Here is an 18,545-nt window from a genome sequence, read left to right on the forward strand (position 1 = left end):
CTATTAACATAGTTCATGAAGATAAAGGTGGAAACATTTGATGTATCATGTTTTATTGAATACGATAGAATTGAAAATCTTTTCCAACACAACATATTCCCTAAAAATGTCAGTCTAAATTATTAAATTAGGTCCAAACAATTATAATCTTATTTTTGAATATTTAAAACAATCTTAAAGGAGAGAGAATAATATGATAAACCCTTATACACCTCTTACCCAGCTTCAAAAGTTATCAACATATGAACAAGCCTGTTTCATATATAACTCTTCCCACACACACAAATTGGATTTTAAATTGTTTCATTCATAAATACTGGAATATGTATTGTAAGAGATAAGGTCTTGACTCTTTGTTTACACTTGACCTCAGTCAACATCATTATCACACCTAAAAAGTCATAGTAGCTTTTTAGTGTCATCTAATATCTAATTAGAGTTCTGATATCTCTAATTGTCTCATAAATGTGTTTTGCTTACTTTGAATCAGTATCTAAATGAGGTCGATACATTGCATTTAGTTGAATTATCTTTTAGGCCTCTTGTGATGGCACTTTCTCTCTTCATTCATTTTTTCCTTACCTCTTACGAGTTTTAAAATGGATATCTTGCCCTGTAGTTGCCCACATTCAGGTTTTAGCTGATTGCATCCCACGATGTTAATATGGGCCTCTATCCCCAGTATTTCCTAAAAACAGGCAGTTAAACCCAGAGGCTTAGATCAGGTTCAGATGCAATTTTTTGGCAACAATGCTTCCTGGGACTGCTGTGTACATCCTATATATTTCATCAGGAAGCCTAAAATGAATGGTTTCTTTTTGTTATTAAAGCTTTATAAGTGGGTTCAGCTGTCATCAGCCTTTCCTGTCAAATACAGAGTTTCCTGTTAGTCTTCCATCTAAAATTTTCAACAGCCATTGGTGATCATTGCCTACATCTTCCAAAATAATTTTTAAATAATCAATATATATTATTTGATATTTGAAAACATCCGTTGTCTTATTAGCTGTGTCATTTAGTTTCGTGAAGCTTCTGTTTCAATGGCCATAACATGGAAATTCTATTATTTTCTTCCTGTGTTTCAGTCAATTTGTGATATGATTTCTTAAGATAACTTTTTTTTCAACTGCACCAAAAAAATTTATTTACATCTCCTTAAATTTTTTAATGCTGCATATTTAGATGTTTATGTTTTAATGTAATGTTTTTAATTAAAACGTTAAAACTTGTATTGAAATTTTGCTTCAACACAGAAAAGGGCATGAATACTAAGTCCACAACTCAATTATAATTTCCACATAAATACATCTGTGTAACTACCATACAGAGAGAAATATAGAACATTTCCAGTATCCCAGGAAGCTACCTAGTAGCCCGTGCCAGGCAGCACCTCCCAAAGGTAAATACTAACCTAATCTCTACCATTATAGGTTAATTTTGCCTGGTTTTGACTTCATATAAATAGAATCATACAATGGGTATTCTTAGTGTCTGGCTTCTTTTTCTCACTGTTATAATGGGAAGTTCATCAATATTGTATGTGAAAAAGTAGCCCATTTTTTCCCACTGATATGCAGTATTAGATTCTATGTATATGCCACAATTTGTCTATTCATAAACTAACTTAATTTTCATTTTAAAAATTAAGTGAACTTACACCGAAACCGATTTGGCTCAGTGGATAGAGCGTCGCCTGTGGACTGAAAGGTCCCAGTTTCGATTCCGGTCAAGGGCATGTACCTTGGTTTTGGACACATCTCCAGTGGGGGGGTGCAGGAGGCAGCTGATCAATGTTTCTCTCTCATTGATGTTTCTAACTCTATCCTTCTCTCTTCCTCTCTGTAAAAAATCAATAAAATATATTTAAAAAAATTAAGTGAACTTTTATTAATACATGTTTCATGTCCTCTTAGACTCTACGTAATTCTTTATTTTGTTTGCCTATTTTTTAGTCTATGCCAAGTTGCTACTGTTTGTGGAATAATGAACTATATTATTTGAAAATAAATTTATGTGGAAGAATTGGTCAAAATTAAATGATATCAGAGATGTCATTATTGTCTTCTAACGCAGCATTTTTCAACCGCTGTTCCGCGGCACACTAGTGTGCCGCGAGATGTTGCCTGGTGTGCCATAGGTGCAGACAAGACAAGAATTTTATAATTTTTCACTATTTTGTTTACTTAATATTTCATAATAAAGTAATTATAAAATACTTTCTTTGTGTTTATTTGATTCCTATTCAAGAGAATTACTTTATATATAGTCAATATAGGCACAGAGTTAAATTTTTTAACATTTTCTAATGGTGGTGTGCCTCGTGATTTTTTTCATGAAACAAGTGTGCCTTTGCCCAGTAAAGGTTGAAAAACACTGTTCTAACGGACTAACATAGTGCTTAGAAAAAATTTACTTACATAGATATAAAGTTCAAGGAGTTTAAGATCTTCACCATGAACTAAATATGCACTCTTTCTTTATTCCATCTCCTTGCCCAACAACATTCTCATCCATAAAATTAGTGTAATGAAATTGTGTTACTGTCAAGAAACAATAATAATAGGTGTTAAATATAAAGATTAAATTACATGGTAAGGCCAAAGAAATTTAATTTACATGACATTAGGACTATGTATTTAAAATATTATCTTGTTTATTTACCAAATCAATACTCATTGAGAACCTACTCTGCCAGTTGCTAAAAGGGAGTACAGGTGATATATAAATAATGCTGAGCACTTAGCTATCCTGTACTAAGATTTTACATTTATCTTTTTATTTAATCTTTACCTATGGAATTGATGCTACTATTTAACCCATTTACATGTGAGGCATAGAGAGATTAAGAAATTTGTTAATACATATAATTTGTTAATATATATAATTATAATAATATAAAAAGAGAGAAGGGGGAGGAGGGAGAGACGAAGGTAAGGAGATAAAGAGAGATTGATGTTGAGGAATTGGGTCACTCAATTGTGGAGGCTGGCAAGTCCAAAGTTTTATGGGTAGGCAGGCAGGCTGGAAATCTAGAGAAAGTTTGATGCGGCAATTTGAGGCTGAAGGCAATCTGATAGAAGAATTCCCTCGGCCCCTGGGCGCACAATTGTTTTTCTGTGCAGTTCTTCATAGTTGTAGCCCCCCCCCCCTACATTTTTTAAAGTAATCTGTTCTCAAAATTTGATGATGTAAATATTAATGTCATCTAAGAAAATACAACCACAGAAACCTCTACAATCATGTTTGATCAAATATCCGGGTATCATGGTTTAGCCAAGTTGACATAAAAGCAATCATCACATAAAAGAATGGTCAACACTTACGGGGTTAAATATAACTTTTGCTAAAAAAAATCTGGGTTCTGGGCTCTTTTAATGATTCCCATTAAATAACCACTGTCTTTCATAGTCACTCTATCTAGTCAAGAGTGTATCCAACCCTCTCAATGCCCTGGAAAATGGCAAGGGTTGGCTTCTTACTCTTTTTATCTCTATAAATTTTCTGCTTTAAGGGATTTTTTAAATATATTTTTATTGATTTCAGAGAGGGAGGAGAGAGAGAAACATCACGGATGAGAGAGAATCATTGATCGACTGCCTCCTGCACACCCCACACTGGGGATCAAGCCCACAACCCAAGTGTGTGCCCTTGACCGGAATTGAACCTGGGACCCTTCAGTCTGCAGGCCAACACCCTATCCACTGAGCCAAACCAGCCAGGCTATGGGATTTTTTAAATTGACTTTATTAAGGAAAATTGAAAGAATGAGAGAGAGAGACCGAAAAACCAGGACTACAGGCTTTATTAGAGAAGGACCCAGCCGGGCTGTCTCACAAGGGGAGAACAGCAACACGTGCAGAGGAGAACAGGCCTTTTGAGGGGCAGATTGGGAAGGGATGGGGCTTAGGGTACTCAGCACACGCTGATTGGTGGTTTCATATAAGGCACATGATTAGGCACTTAGGTACTTAGGAATCCGGGCCTTAGGGTATTTGGCAGGTGCTGATTGGTGGTTCAATGTACAGTCCATATAAGGTCCTGGTTAGGTGCTCAGGAATGTCCAGGCTGCAGGTGCAGGTTACGTCATACTCCATCCACCAGTTTGGGGAAGGGAGGATCTATCAAAAACTGCATTCAGTACACTTTTCTTTAAAATAGGATATTAGGGAGAATCGGCTTTGTTTTCCTTCTTTTCTTATCCCCCTCACCCCCTAGTTGCCTTCTATTTTCTGCATTGCTTCTAAAAGCAGGGAGCAAAGTAAGGAGTAACACCTCTCTGCACTAGAACTTTCCATCCTTTTCTCTCACCACCACTTCTTGTAATGTATTAATAGAAAGCATACCCTTTTCCTCACTTGTCTGCTGTTAGAAATTTGTGTCCAAATTATTTACAATGTTTTTGATTTGTTTTGTTTTTTATGTCAAATATAGTTATTTTTTATTTCTTTACTGATTAAGGTATTACATATGTGTCCTTATCCCCCCATTGCCCCTCCACTACCACACACACACACTCATGCCCTCACCCCCTATTGTCTGTGTCCATTGGTTTGGCTTATATGCATGTTAAGAGAAAGATAAATATCACACGATCTCACTCATTTATGGAATATAATGAACAACATAAACTGATGAACAAAAACAAATCCAGAGACAGAGAAGAATTGATCAGAAGTCAAACCTCAGAGGGAACGTAGGGGAGGGTGGGAGTAAGGGGGAAAAATCCGTACAATGTTTTTAAGCTTTGGGAGGAGAACTGTTTGTGACCCTTCTCTATTCTGCCACCTGTATCTCCAGAACCCAGCTGACTTCATTCAACAGGAAACTCTTCTTTGAAAATATGTTCAAAGAAAAGCTGTCCCAAGTTGCAGAACAGACTCACAATTTAATCTAAAGTAAAAGCCAGGGCAGAATATAATCAAATTTAGAACCAAGGGCCATTTACAAAGTTTACCTAAGCCATAGCACTAATTCTGAAATTATTGTCATTAAAAAATGCCCTTTTTTTCCAATACATATCCTTGATGGCTACATAAAACCATTTCTTTATACCGCATGATGATGCAAGTGCAATTTATAAAGCTAAATGCAATTTGATAAAAATTATTTACCATACAGGACTTAGCAAGCTCCAAAAGAGCCATGTAGTTGCTAGAAAGCCTTTCATTACACTGGAATTCAAAAGAAAATAAAGTTAATTTTAGATAAGGCAGCCATTGCCCTCAGCTCACCTGCTTATGCCTATCACTGCATAGTGCCTTATGTTAACTGTTCCCTGTAATAGCAGGATGGGCCTGATGACCTCTCAAGGTCATCTTAAACCTTTTGATTATACGGATTGTGTGCTGAAAATTACAGGCTAACATATTTATACAAAAGCTGTGTCATTTTCTTTCTACAACTGTCATCTTTAATGTTACCTCGGGTTTTGTGTTTAAGATGTATACCCATGTTTACTTGTTTCTAGAACAGTTGAAAAATTATTACAACTCATTCTCAACTTTCAAGAGCAATTCAAGCAGGTTTCACAAGGTTAAATAAAACTGAATATGAATGTTGCATTTTGTATATGTGGTTATAGCTCTCAATTTCTTTTATTTTTGCTTAGCATAAGCCTGAAAGTCAAAGATATCCATATCATTTTAATTTTTTAAATGTTTTTAATGTTTATATATTTTCATTGTTTAAGAAAATAACACCATAGTTTTCCATGCAAGTCAAGGTTAGTGAAATCTCTAGGTTGCTGGGGGGTGGAAGGGGGGAGCTTAAAATTACTTTAGAAAAAAAGGGGAATAAAAGTGAATGCCCTCAGTAAGGTTTGGTTGAAAATGCATTAGCTATCTTCAGTTCATGGGCTATATACTATTGTCATTAAAAGAATGTATTAGATATATACCAACTGATTTAAGAAATGTTCATGAGGTTTTGTTAAATGAGAAAAACAAGACATAGCATACTATGGATATGATCCTACTGTTTGTAAAACAATGGCAGAACCTTTATAAGAACATGCATACATTTTATAAAATACACAATGATGATCTATGTATTACATGTTACATGTATTTTAGATTATTTTAAGTTTGAAGAAAGCACACAAAAAATACAGCAGGTTATTAACATAGATTTCTTTAGGCAAAGGAAGATGATTTATAGTGGGAGAGATATATGAGGAGGAAGGAGAAATAAGAAAAAATAAAATGTCATTTAAAGTTATAACATGTGATATGATACCATTTGTGTAAAGTGATGCTAAGTGTTTGTATCTATCATAATAAAAGCGTACTATGCTAATTAGACTGGACGCCCTTCCAGACGACCTTCCAGATGAAGCCGGGGCTGCGAGGGAAGCCAGGGTCCTGGGTGCCAGAGGGAAGCCGTGCCGGCAGCTGGGGAAGGATGGCCTACTCTTGCATGAATTTCATGCATTGGGCCTCTGGTCGATATAAAGAGATACCTGAAAGGATAGTCACCAAAATATTAATGTTACCATGTCAAGGAGGTAGGATTAGAATTGATTTCTATTTTTCTTACTTATAATTGTTTTATATTGTTTTGATTTTTTTTTTTTTTTTTCAGTGGGAATGTAGCAGGTAAATGATTGAGAGGGTAAAATAACAGCATTTCCATTGTGGATGAAAAAGAAGAAACATACAGGCGTTTTCCTTAATCACGTGGATTCTTTCTTGGTTCTGATACAGCTCACCTCTCTGGGTTGGGACACTCCAGTGAAGACTTACCCGGACCAGAGAGGAACTAACTGACATGGAAGATTTGATCTCACAGGCTCTCACTGATGTCAGGTGGCAGAAGACCTGCAAGAACTGTTCCAAACTTAACTTCTGGCAAAACCTCACTGCTAACTGGTCCTCCTGAGTGATCAAGTGCAAGAGGGGAAGTCGATTTCAATACACTCAGCCACTGGCTGTGAGGGCTGACTGGATGGACTAGTGTTGGGCACAGGAGTCAGGCTGCCAGGATTTGGATCCTGCTCCCACCACTCAGAGTTTTCCATTTCTTCATATGCATAGTGAGCAGAATAATATAACCTACTATAGAGAGTAGTTGTGAGAATTAAACATCAATGTACAGTTCTTAAAACCATCCCTGCCTCCTCGCAGGTGGTCAGAGTGTTAGCTACTGTGCTTGCCCTCTCACAGAGAATAATAAAAACTTAATTTGAAACATTTCCTTCAATCGTTACAATTGATCTAATTAGTCTTACTTAATTATTCACAGCTTATAATTATTCACAGCTAATAATAATTATTCACATTTGAGGAGAGAAGGGTTTGAAATCACCTTAGATGTTGACATTTTGACACCAAAGCGCAGAAAGTATCATTTATGTTACAAATACTGACTCCTATGATGTCTGGGTGCTGCTACCTCTGGGATCAGGCTATTGGACATACTAAAACGGCCTTTCTTCCTATCTCTAGCAAGTGGATCCCAATCCCAGTCTAGATTTTTAAAAAGCACATGCATTAGTTTACTCTGCGTGAAGCATATTCTCTCCCTATCCCAACGCTCCTGAGATTATAAAGAAGAAATACCAAATGAGAAGAGAACATCCATGCAAAAAAATAACATGTCCTCTATGTTGGCGCAAGAATAGATACCGGTCACTATCCCCTCAGGTCTCTAGAGGTGGCCTTTCCTCAGAGGAATGAGAGAAAAATATGCAAAAAGTCGAGATGCGTTTGAGGGTGCCCCAGCCATTGCTGGCCAGATAAGCTGCAAAGTCAGCTATTTTTGTGGTCTACCACGTTGTGGTCCTTCTTAAGCTGCCCCTCAGCCTGCAAAGGTTTTCTAGACTCAAAGACAGTTCCCTGTCTCAAAATCCAGGTTAGCATGCCTAGCTGATAGCCATTCCCCATCCACAGAAATGTCAAAGAACGTCATACCACTACATTTGAAGTGGAAAGGGTATTTGCCCTATTTTCCACTGGCATCATTATTCACAAACATCGGAACAAAGATCTTCATCAGCTGCTTCCCTGGTTGTCTGAAAGGTAAAATGGAGGATGAGGGCACCTCTGTGGTGGGACATCCAGGGACCCAGCACCTTCTGGCTTCTCTTCTCCCCCCATTCAAGTTACATCTGATTAAGACAATGATCCTCGAACTCTTTTGTTTCAGATTCCCAAACCAAGAGCTTTTAGTTATGATGGTTATATTTATTGATGTTTACTAGATTAGAAATTAAAACAAGACTTTAAAGGTCATTTTAAAATAATAGTAACAAATGCACAATAATTTAGCATAAATATTTTATGAAAGAATATATTTGCCAAACAAAATTGTACTAACAAAAGTACCAATGCTTTACAAAGAGATTTTTGCAAATCTCTTTCATGTCTGGATTTAGATGAATTCTCCTATCAATCTTTTGTGATATCACGTGTATGTAGCCTCCAGAAAATTCCATTGTACTCTCTTGAGAGAAAGAGCGATAATGCAAATAATATCTTACTATTACTCTGAATATAGTTTTGACCTCAGGGAACCTGGGACCATACTTTGAGAACCATCCATTTTAGAAGAAAGTACTGGACATTTGTGTCTTGGCCATTCAATCAGCTCCCTTTGGGATCCACCTTCACCACAAGAAAGAACTTTTTTTTCAGCTCTGCCTCTCCATCCTGCTTGTGATTCTCCAGTGCCGCCTGGGAGGAGGAAGTTAGCTTGGTCCCACTCTGGGCTTGGTTTTAGGAATTCCTTCATTGCTCATTAACACCCCCACACACACACACACACACACACACACACACATACCTATGCTCTCTAATATCTCCTTCAGGAATTAAGCTGGAGTTTGAATCTTCTGCCTCACTCCTTTGCCTTTCTCTCAGTTACTTATGAATGTAGTGGGGATGAGAGCCACTTATAAAGCTCCCCAAACACCAGCAATCCTCGGCACTTTCATACCCCCAGAGGCCTCAGGGTGCTTAGCATTAGCTGAGACCCTGCCTCGGGGTATTTCAGAGAGGAAGCTGAGAATGGGAAGTTCAAACTGTCTGGTGATCCACTAACCAGATGCCTCATAGGAGGCATCTTTGATCATTTTGAGGTTGATTTAGACGCCCACACCACTAAGGAGCAGATTTCTTGAAAACAATGTAAAATGTAGAAGATCCATGTGGTTTCTGCTCTGGCAAATGAGAGGATCAAAGCAAGCTGGGAGAAAAGAGAAAGGATAGTATGCTTGATGCATCTCTCAGGGTTTTCTGTCAAGGTCAAAGACCATCCTTTTCTCCCACTTCTGCAGCTCACACAGAGCAGGGTGCCGGTTTGGTTCCGCTCATCTCCGTCCCTGGTAAAGCAGAAATGGGGGAGGAGACGGGGCCCCATTGGAGCTGCCCTGGCAGAGGCACATGGGCACAGCTGCTTTTTCAGGGCACCTGTCTGTGGTGCCTGAGACCAGCCAAGGTGAGTCATCTTAGGCTGCAGGGAGGAAAGCCACTACACCTGCCTTCCAAGGCCTATCCCATTCCTAGGGACAGGGTTTCTGATTTACTATTCCTTGTGCCTGCATATACCAAATGATCTGGGAAAAGCCTCTTTTCCATTTTTATTGCTTCATTTTTACACAATAGACCATCTCCTCTGCATTCCAGTTATTCACCAAGCACAGCATTCATGAACTGCACCCGCTGCCACTGAAGTTTTAAAACGCTGCTTTACAGTTTTCAGACCCCTTCTGAGAAGAGATATCGCCTTTCATAAGAAATGAAATGCCCCCCACAGACACCACCAGCTCCTATCAGGACACCATAAAACCCTGCGAAGCTTTGCTCTGCCCGGGCCCCACACTGCACCCAACACAGCTTTCGGCACTGGGCTCTTTAAGGGTTTCCACATGTCTGGGAATAAAGGTGAAACTTCAGGATTACTTCCTCAAAATGAAAAGGTAAAAGTCTGCCCTAGTTCATCTTTATTTCAGTTGTCACGGCACTAAAATGTTGCTGAATCGGAGATATTTTACATAGTTTGTCAAAATGATACTCTTCCAATCCAAGCCTTCTCCCTCAGGGAAAAATAGATCTCGACATCGGAATATAGCAGTTCTGATCTGCCTGTGATTTATCCTCACCAAGCCCAGGAATAGAGAATTAAACTTGGTAGTTTATCAGAAGGAAATGCGGCTTGACTCACCAATACATCTCGCCGTGCTTCCAGAAACAGAGCTGCGAGGTACCCTTAATCATAGGGGGTAACTGTCCCGAACAGTATTGGCTTTCATTTCAGACGGAGCACACGACTTCACTTGGCTTTACACGGTCCGACCTGATCTAATGCTTATTCCCAGGTTGTGCTCCTTGCTACATTATCTGATAGTCACACTTCTCAGTTGTAGGACAGGTAACCTTTCACTCTCTTGGTTCCAAAAGGTGGCTTCTTGCCCCACGGGCATAGCTCAGTGGGTAAGCATCCACCCATAAACCAGGAGGTGACGCTTCAATTCCCAGTCAGGGCACATGCCCAGGTTGCGGGCTTGATCCCCAGGAGTGGGTGTGCAGGGGGCAGCTGATTAATGATTCTCTCTCATCATTGATGTTTCAATCTCTTTCTCCCTCTCCCTTCCTCTCTGAAATCAATATATACATACATATATATATATATATATATATATATATATATATATATATATATATATCTCAAAGGTGGCTTCTTCAGGAAGCCTGCCCAGGTGTGCAGGTTCTATATCTCCACAACCCCCACCTGGGGGAGCTCCAGGGACAAGCTGCAACTGTACTTCAATCAGTGCTCTGGGGAAAGGTATGTGTGCATGCGGTGCTGGGCAGCTTAACACGAGAAGAATCTTTACCATCTTCCCACTTCGGCCCTGAAAACCAGTCATGGTCCAAATATAAAAATGCCATGCTACTCTAGTCTGAATGGATTTATTTATTGGACATGTATAGTGGTTACCATTTGCGGGCCTCATTGAAAGCATTTTACCAGTTATTGGCAATTTAATCTTCATGATAACCTAGTGAGGCTAGCATTCCCATAGCAGAGACGCTGCCCACCTGCCCGGTAGCCATGAGGGGCCTTGAACTTGGGTGTGTGGCTCCACAACCTGCGTGCTTTGGGCCACAGCTATTATGGGGTAGTTCACATTTTTCTCTTAGACTGCACACCCTGACCTTTCCTTTTCTAAACTAGAAAGTACACATATGTGACTCTAAATATTTCCCCCCAGAATATCTGCTCCTTCCCTCTTCTGAATATTCTCTTCACCTAAGATAAATACAAATAGCCACAAGCACAAAGGCTTTTCAAGTCACTAAAGCACTTGTGACTGTACCACCTGAGTCTTTGACAAAGTTTCCCACCGGGTAGGAATTATTTAGACTGGTGTCATATTCTGAAGGACATACACTGTGCAAATTTACATTTTCCATTTCAATGTCCTGTGAAAGCACTTGACAGCCCTTCATGTAACGAAACCATTGCTCACCAAAACGGGGGCTGTTACAACCCTCCACATGTTTTTCTAGGCATATTTCAAGGCTCCTTCCCTATTGCTCTGAAGTTCCCAGCTCACCCCGCTGGATCTGAGCCCTGAGCTGGGATCCTGGACAATTGTTTTATCTGGTTTATCTGGTAGACGCCCCAATCCTGGAAAAGATCAATGGCTGTTGAAGGAAACTTGCACACCCTGTTTTAAACTGACACTAGTATCCATATCCGGAAACACAATTCTGTTCCTCACACCAAGCCCTTCGGTGTTGAGAACATGCAAAGTGGCCCACTCAGCCATTCTGCTTCTCCTGAGGGCTCCTGAGAGACATGCTCCAAATACGCCCACCTTCGTGCCACAGGGTGAGTCTGATCTAACAAAGAACTTCCAACTGGATTTTTTAGAAGAACATCTTGATTTAAGTACACCTATCAGGCTTGGGGAGTTGGGGGAGTAAATCGATTACATTCGAGATGAGTTAACATTCAGGTTCGAGTTGGCTCACCATTTATGATTCATCAATAGCCTAGTGTTTCCACAACATATGAGAATTACATGGATTTGGGGATAAGAAGCGTTAACAAGCTCCTGGAAAAAAAATTTGATAAAATTTACACTTTTATAATTGATTCAAACCCTCTATTTAAAAAAAAAAAAAAAAAAAAGAGTAACCAATTTAGCTGTCAAACATAAAATATTCATTTTGTAATTCATATAAGTAATGATCTCCAACACACACACTAGTTTAATTTTCTATGTGAATTTCATCACTTACATTTTCTTCCTCCATGTTCCAGGCAGGATTGTGACAGCTGTCCAAGGTCCCCAATTAAACACCTAAACTTATCCATATTATACCCACCAAGACACTTAAAAATCATCACCTGAAAACAGCCTTCACTAAACAGCTACTCAACACATTCTGACACTCTCCTCCACCAGCCATAAAAACTCACTCACACAGACCACCAGGTTAAGAACCTTCTACTCTAGTAGCTGGGGAAGAAAAGACAAGCTGATCCAAGTTATTTGGGATACCCACCGCTTTATTAAAGAAAATCCCTACATTTTTCAGATGAGCATATTCTCTGAAGAGACTTTTCTCCTTGGCCACCAGTGTATCCATTCCCTGGTGTAGGGCAGCTCTGAGGTAGACATACTCTCTGAAACCTCCCAAGCTGCTCACACAAGCTTCTGGGCACATCTCAGACACATTCAGGAATCTCAGAAATGAGCTTGGCCGGGATTCTGTTTTGGAGTTTATAAGATCTCTTATGTTTAATTTCTTTATGATTTTATCTTTTGATAAACATTTTTCCAGAAGCACTCATTTCTTCTGACTTTTATATTCAATTTTTAAAAATCAAATGAATGCTCTCTGGTAAACTTTAAAGAAATACTAAAATATCACTCTACCCCCCAAACAAAATAATCCTACAATGAGCATGAAGTCTTATTGTCTTTTCCTGTTACTTTCTGTGATCCAAACAAATTCAGTAAGACCTCTTGAAGGGCCCTTGTTGCAGACAAATCTAAAAACAACAACATTAAAAAGCTAGTGATCAAGAGCAGTCAGACAAGGCAGACCACTTGTTGTAATCACAATTAGGATCATTCTTCAAAATCTCATCCCTCCTTTTCTACAAAACAGGAGGAACGTTATTCCAATTTGTCCAGATGAAACTGTCTGCATTTCCTCAAAAAGCAATTTTGACTTGGGGTTCCAGGCAGGTTTTGTTTGGTGGGTTGGCTGGGATTTTTGTTTGTAAAAAACTTTTACATTGTTTTTAAGATCCCCAATTCTGTGCATTGATACTTAGCAGAAATGAGTCAGGGCTCCTCAATATTGTGAAGCAGTTGAAGCAAGATAGGTAAGAAAATATTGGTGGGTGAATGATTATGTCCTTTGGGTGATTGATTAGATTCTGGTGGGTTATTGATCTGGACTATACTTGTTGGATGAATTGTGATAAATGGATTATGCAAACTATGTCTTTGACAGTCCTCTAACTTTAGTTATAAAACCCCCAGTTTTAACCAAAAAGCTCTTTTTTCTGTAACTTCTTTCCTTCTCTCTCTCCTTCTTCCTCTTTCATGCCCTTTAACTAAATGATATCCTGAAAGTACATGGATATTTATGAGCCCTTTCTTAAGACAATTTTGCATTTATTTTAAAAATTTTACATACAAGGGAAGATGTTGATTTATTTAAATTAGTGAAAGAAAATTCTGCAGAGTACCCACTTCAACTATAATTCCAATTACTTTTTTCCTTCTGTCATCACAATCATTTGAAAATTATAGAAGTCTCAGCACCAAAGTTTGCAAACTCAAGAAATGGAGTATTTTCAAAAATATACACTTTATAAATAGAAACAAACATTCCTTTAAGCCACCTCATTTTAAAGGTAATACGGATGGTCCAAATTTATTATTCTGAATTATTATTTTATGATGATAACAAACACATCTTATGCACAATGCTATCCCTGGTAGGTTACTTTCTGATAATAAGAACTTGTTTTATACATAGACGTATTTACAACTGGTTCTGCTGAAACTTCCAATGGACACAAATTCTGTTCTTCCTTGTAGACCTGCACTGTTCAATATGGTGACCACTAGCCAAATGTGCCTATTTCAATTGGACTTGAGTTAAATTAAAATCTCAGTCCCCAATCATACTAGCCACATTCAAGTGCTCAAAAGCCACATGTGGTCAGTGGTTGCCTGATTATCAAACATCTTGATTATTGCAGTAAGTTCTATCAGGTAACACTGCTTCAGCTTAGATTATGAGTTCTTTTATATCAGGGACTATGTTATTCTTCAATAGAGATAAAGCAATTTTATAATAATATAACATTTAGTCCTAACGCATTCAAATCCATCTTGCAGTTACAAACTGCTTCTCATTTTGATGTCTCCCAACTAAGGTAGAAGCTTCTTAAGGACACGGACTACATATCAAAAGCCTTTATTCCTTTTCATTGCCTCCCAGGCTAATACTAAGTACAAGACATTTTCTTTAAAAATAATAATAATAATAATAATAATAACCTATCTACCTTCTTATTCTAGTGCTATGCCCTATGAGTACTTAATACTCAGTAAATGTTTGCTGATTTGCTAGCCGGAGAGAAAAGTCTCTATGTAGGTATGACCCACATGATCCCTGGTCTAGACCCATGGTCAGCAAACTGCAGCTCGAGAACCACAGTCGGCTCTTTGGCCCCTTGAGTGTGGCTCTTTCACAAAATGCCACGGCCTGGTCGAGTCTATTTTGAAGAAGTGGCATTAGAATAAGTTTAAGTTTAAAAAATTTGGCTCTCCAAAAAATTTCAATCATTGTACTGTTCATATTTGGCTCTGTTGACTAATGAGTTTGCCGACCACTGCTCTAGACTACCTGCCCAAATCTACAGTAGCACCCCTTACCGGACGAGCAGTACTGCTTGGTGAAGCGAAGGAGTGAATTTAGGTGCCCTGGTTATGCTGCCTGCAGGCAGATTGCCATTTGCTCTGTCTGGGAGCAAAGCTCCAGGGAAGAAGCTCAGAAACCCCATTCTCACATTCAGAAGACTGAGCTTTTGTTTGTGGATCCCATCTAGCTTACTCTTAATTGTGCAGTCCAGCCCTCCACACACACACACACACCCAAAAACATTCTCAGCTTCATCTCAGGTCTGATACTAACAACCATTTTTTTGGCAAGTATTCTAAAAATATTTATTCATTTCACAAATGGGTATTAAAAACCTCATTTGTACAAAACATTGTGATTGACAGTGGAGACAAAACAGAATAGAGAAGGCAGATAATAGGCAAGTAGCAAACCAATATATCATGTAAACCTGAGAGATGCTACAGTGGAACTGAACAGAGTGGTCTGATAAAGGATTATAGGAATGAGGGGACAGATCTTAGATTTAATGGGCAGGAAAAACATCTTCAGGAGGACACAAAAGCATTGAGACCAGAAAGATGAGAAGACCTAGCCATGCAAATAGCAGGTGAAAGAAACAACAAATGTAAAGGCATTGAGGTGATAAGCAGGGTGGTTAGACAATAGAACCAAGAAGCTCCAGAGAGTTCCATGTGGCTCAAGAGAGCATTGAGGGCAAGTGTCAGGAGGTAAGAAAGGATGTGACAATACTAGGCCATATTATGGCCATAATGTGTGTGGCCTTATCAGCCATGACAATCATTTGGGATTTTATTTTAAGTGCTCTAAAAAGCTCCTGAAGTGTTTAGATATATATATATATATTGGGTAATGATATAGAGACTAGGTGAGGAGCAAAAATATGTAAAAGGGAAGGAATTATATGTTGCAATTAAGTATTTGTTTTCCTTAAGTAAACACTGATTCCTTTATAACCTTCTCCTTTGGATTACAAGAGTGGCATATTTGACTGAGCCTTTGGAACTGCCTCAAAGATCTCTCTGCATTCACTTTTTAAAGAGCAACAACATTAACTGGAAGGCTTCCCTGACCCCTTCAGGCAGAATCTGGTCTTCCCTCCTCTGTGCTCCTGCACAGCTTAACACATTCCTCTATGTAACTGTTATCATTTTGAATTTTAAGTATCTTTACAGACTGTGAGCACAATAAAACCATCTCTATAAATGCACTTCTAGCACAGTACCCAACACACAGTGAGTCCTCAATAATGCTTCCTGGGAGAGGAGAAAAAAAAACAATAATTAGAAGATGTAGGTCTTCTTAAGTAAATGCAGGCCCAGAACCAAGTTTACACAACAATTAGTACTAAAACAAAATTAATTTACTGCCTCTACAATCAGCTCCTCTGACCTGATTACATATTGGAGTCCTGAATTATCAGCTATTCTTAATCAATGAAAAAAAAATGTTTAAGGGTGGTATGTTTGTGATCCTAGTTTTCTTTTCAAATGAGTCAGCATTCCAGTCTGGTTGCACAGTAGCTGTTTGTGGTCTAAGTTGAAAATTCTTGATATTCATTCTGAACCTTAAATACTTTTTAAAAAGTAATTCAGGTGAGCTACTCAAAAGGAAAAGGGATCAGCATCAAATGTAAAGACAACTCACAGTATTTTGGGGCTGATAGTCCAGCTATCACATTTCTGCCTTTGAACATTTAGCTACTAAATGGCCTCCTTTCCTCCCCACCACCCCCATCTCATCTTCTCCTCCCCTGATTAAATATAAGGGATTTCTATGACCTGTTAATACTCCTTGATTAACTTGCACAGATTCTACAGTCTCTAAATCATTTTCATAGAGGCACATTGCATTCTGGGACAGGTTGTTAATTTTGTGTTCCACTGACAGTCTTCTCCTTTCCATTCACATCCTTTATCCCAAGGAGAATTGAGACTAACCATAAAGAGGAAAGTTATTGGGGGAAAGTTTCTAAAAGATTTCAGTGCTGAAAAGTACAAAAGTTTAGGCTAAAAATAAAATATGAGATTACTTATAGGCTCAGCAATTAACACAATACTCAGAATAAAGTTGGCCATCAATTAAAGACTTAGAAATTAATTGTTATATCTTTTATTGATGATATGCTTCTGTGTACCTATCCCATTTCAAAGCAGTTGCCCAACTTACCTCTTTTAACCTTGACAATAATGCCACCTCGATAGGTGGTATCATTCCTGTTGCATAGCTGGAAACTGAAATTTGGAAAGAAATTGTGCAATAACAACCCTAACAGGGCTTTCCGATCCACCATCTGCGGTGGAGTCGCCGCCAAGATGCAGATCTTCGTGAAAACCCTCACGGGGAAGACCATCACTCTCGAGGTTGAACCCTCAGATACGATAGAAAATGTAAAGGCCAAGATCCAGGATAAGGAAGGAATTCCTCCTGATCAGCAGAGATTGATCTTTGCTGGCAAGCAACTGGAAGACGGGCATACTTTGTCTGACTACAACATTCAAAAGGAGTCCACGCTTCATCTTGTGCTGAGACTTCGTGGTGGTGCCAAGAAAAGGAAGAAGAAGTCTTACACCACTCCCAAGAAGAACAAGCATAAGAGAAAGAAGGTTAAGCTGGCTGTCCCGAAATACTACAAAGTGGATGAGAATGGCAAAATCAGTCGCCTTCGCCGAGAGTGCCCTTCCGATGAATGTGGTGCTGGGTTTTCATGGCCAGCCACTTTGACAGACATTATTGTGACAAATGCTGTCTGACCTATTGCTTCAACAAACCAGAAGACAAGTAATTGTATTTGGGTTAATAAAAGACATGAACTGACCAAAAAAAAAACAACCCTAACAGGACCCTGAGGAAGAAATTTAAATTCCAGGCCTTGCTGACCTCATAGTCTGGGCCCCTTTTACTATAATACATCAAAATGAATGAAGGAACCATTGCTTTTTCATTCTGGTTTCCAATGGCAGTTGAGAGCACTGAGACTCAGGGTCTCCTTTAACCCCAGCAGAGTGATCCCAAGGAGCTATTCATTCATGAAATGTCTCCTCTCCACTCCTGGTGAAAGCTACGGTATTGCCAGCACTTTGGGTCAAAGCCTTGTTTCCTAGATGCTTCTTTAGTGAGACTGTTTGCCTGAGATAGGACCAGAAAAAAATAGCTCCATTTTAAATTGAGTGCAACAATCACTAAGTTTCCACAGAGAGGAAGGGCTGGGAAAGCAGGAGTTCAGGAGTTCTGAAAAGGGCTGCTGGCATTCGGGCTGGAGCAAACAGAGGCAGGGACATCCCCAAGAAAGAACAGGGGGTGAGTGAGGAGGCCCTTTGCCCACCTCCACCCAACCCCAAACTTCACCTACTTGGACATTTTGCTCCAGTTCAACAGTACTGATGTTTGCAAGAACAGATTCAAAAATTCTCACAATATCTAACTATGGCATAGGACAACTTTCCTGGTAATCAACAAATTTTCCATGTAAAAGGCAATAAGGCATCAAAAAAATTATACAAGAGAAGAGAATGAATTTTCTTTTTAAATGTGTTGTCTCTAGATAGTTCATATTTTCCAAGTAAAAATCAAATAAAGCCTAATCTGGGCTAATTTCCGTCGGAGTAATACGGTATGTATGTTGCTCATATCAGCAGGATAGAATTTCCC

General features: G+C 38.9%; 1 protein-coding gene across 1 annotated transcript; it reads left to right on the forward strand.

Annotated features, from left to right (window-relative positions):
* The first annotated feature begins 17,174 nt into the window (after positions 1-17,174).
* LOC311625991 (ubiquitin-ribosomal protein eS31 fusion protein-like) lies at positions 17,175-17,726 on the forward strand. The gene has a single exon (XM_084890812.1). It carries the CDS (start codon positions 17,210-17,212, stop codon positions 17,645-17,647), a length of 438 nt encoding a protein of 145 aa, XP_084746938.1. The 5' UTR covers positions 17,175-17,209; the 3' UTR covers positions 17,648-17,726.
* Positions 17,727-18,545: the final 819 nt, after the last annotated feature.

This window comes from Pipistrellus hanaki (assembly GCF_964339955.1).
Source record: "Pipistrellus hanaki genome assembly, chromosome: 7".
Classification (NCBI taxonomy): Eukaryota; Metazoa; Chordata; class Mammalia; order Chiroptera; family Vespertilionidae; genus Pipistrellus; species Pipistrellus hanaki.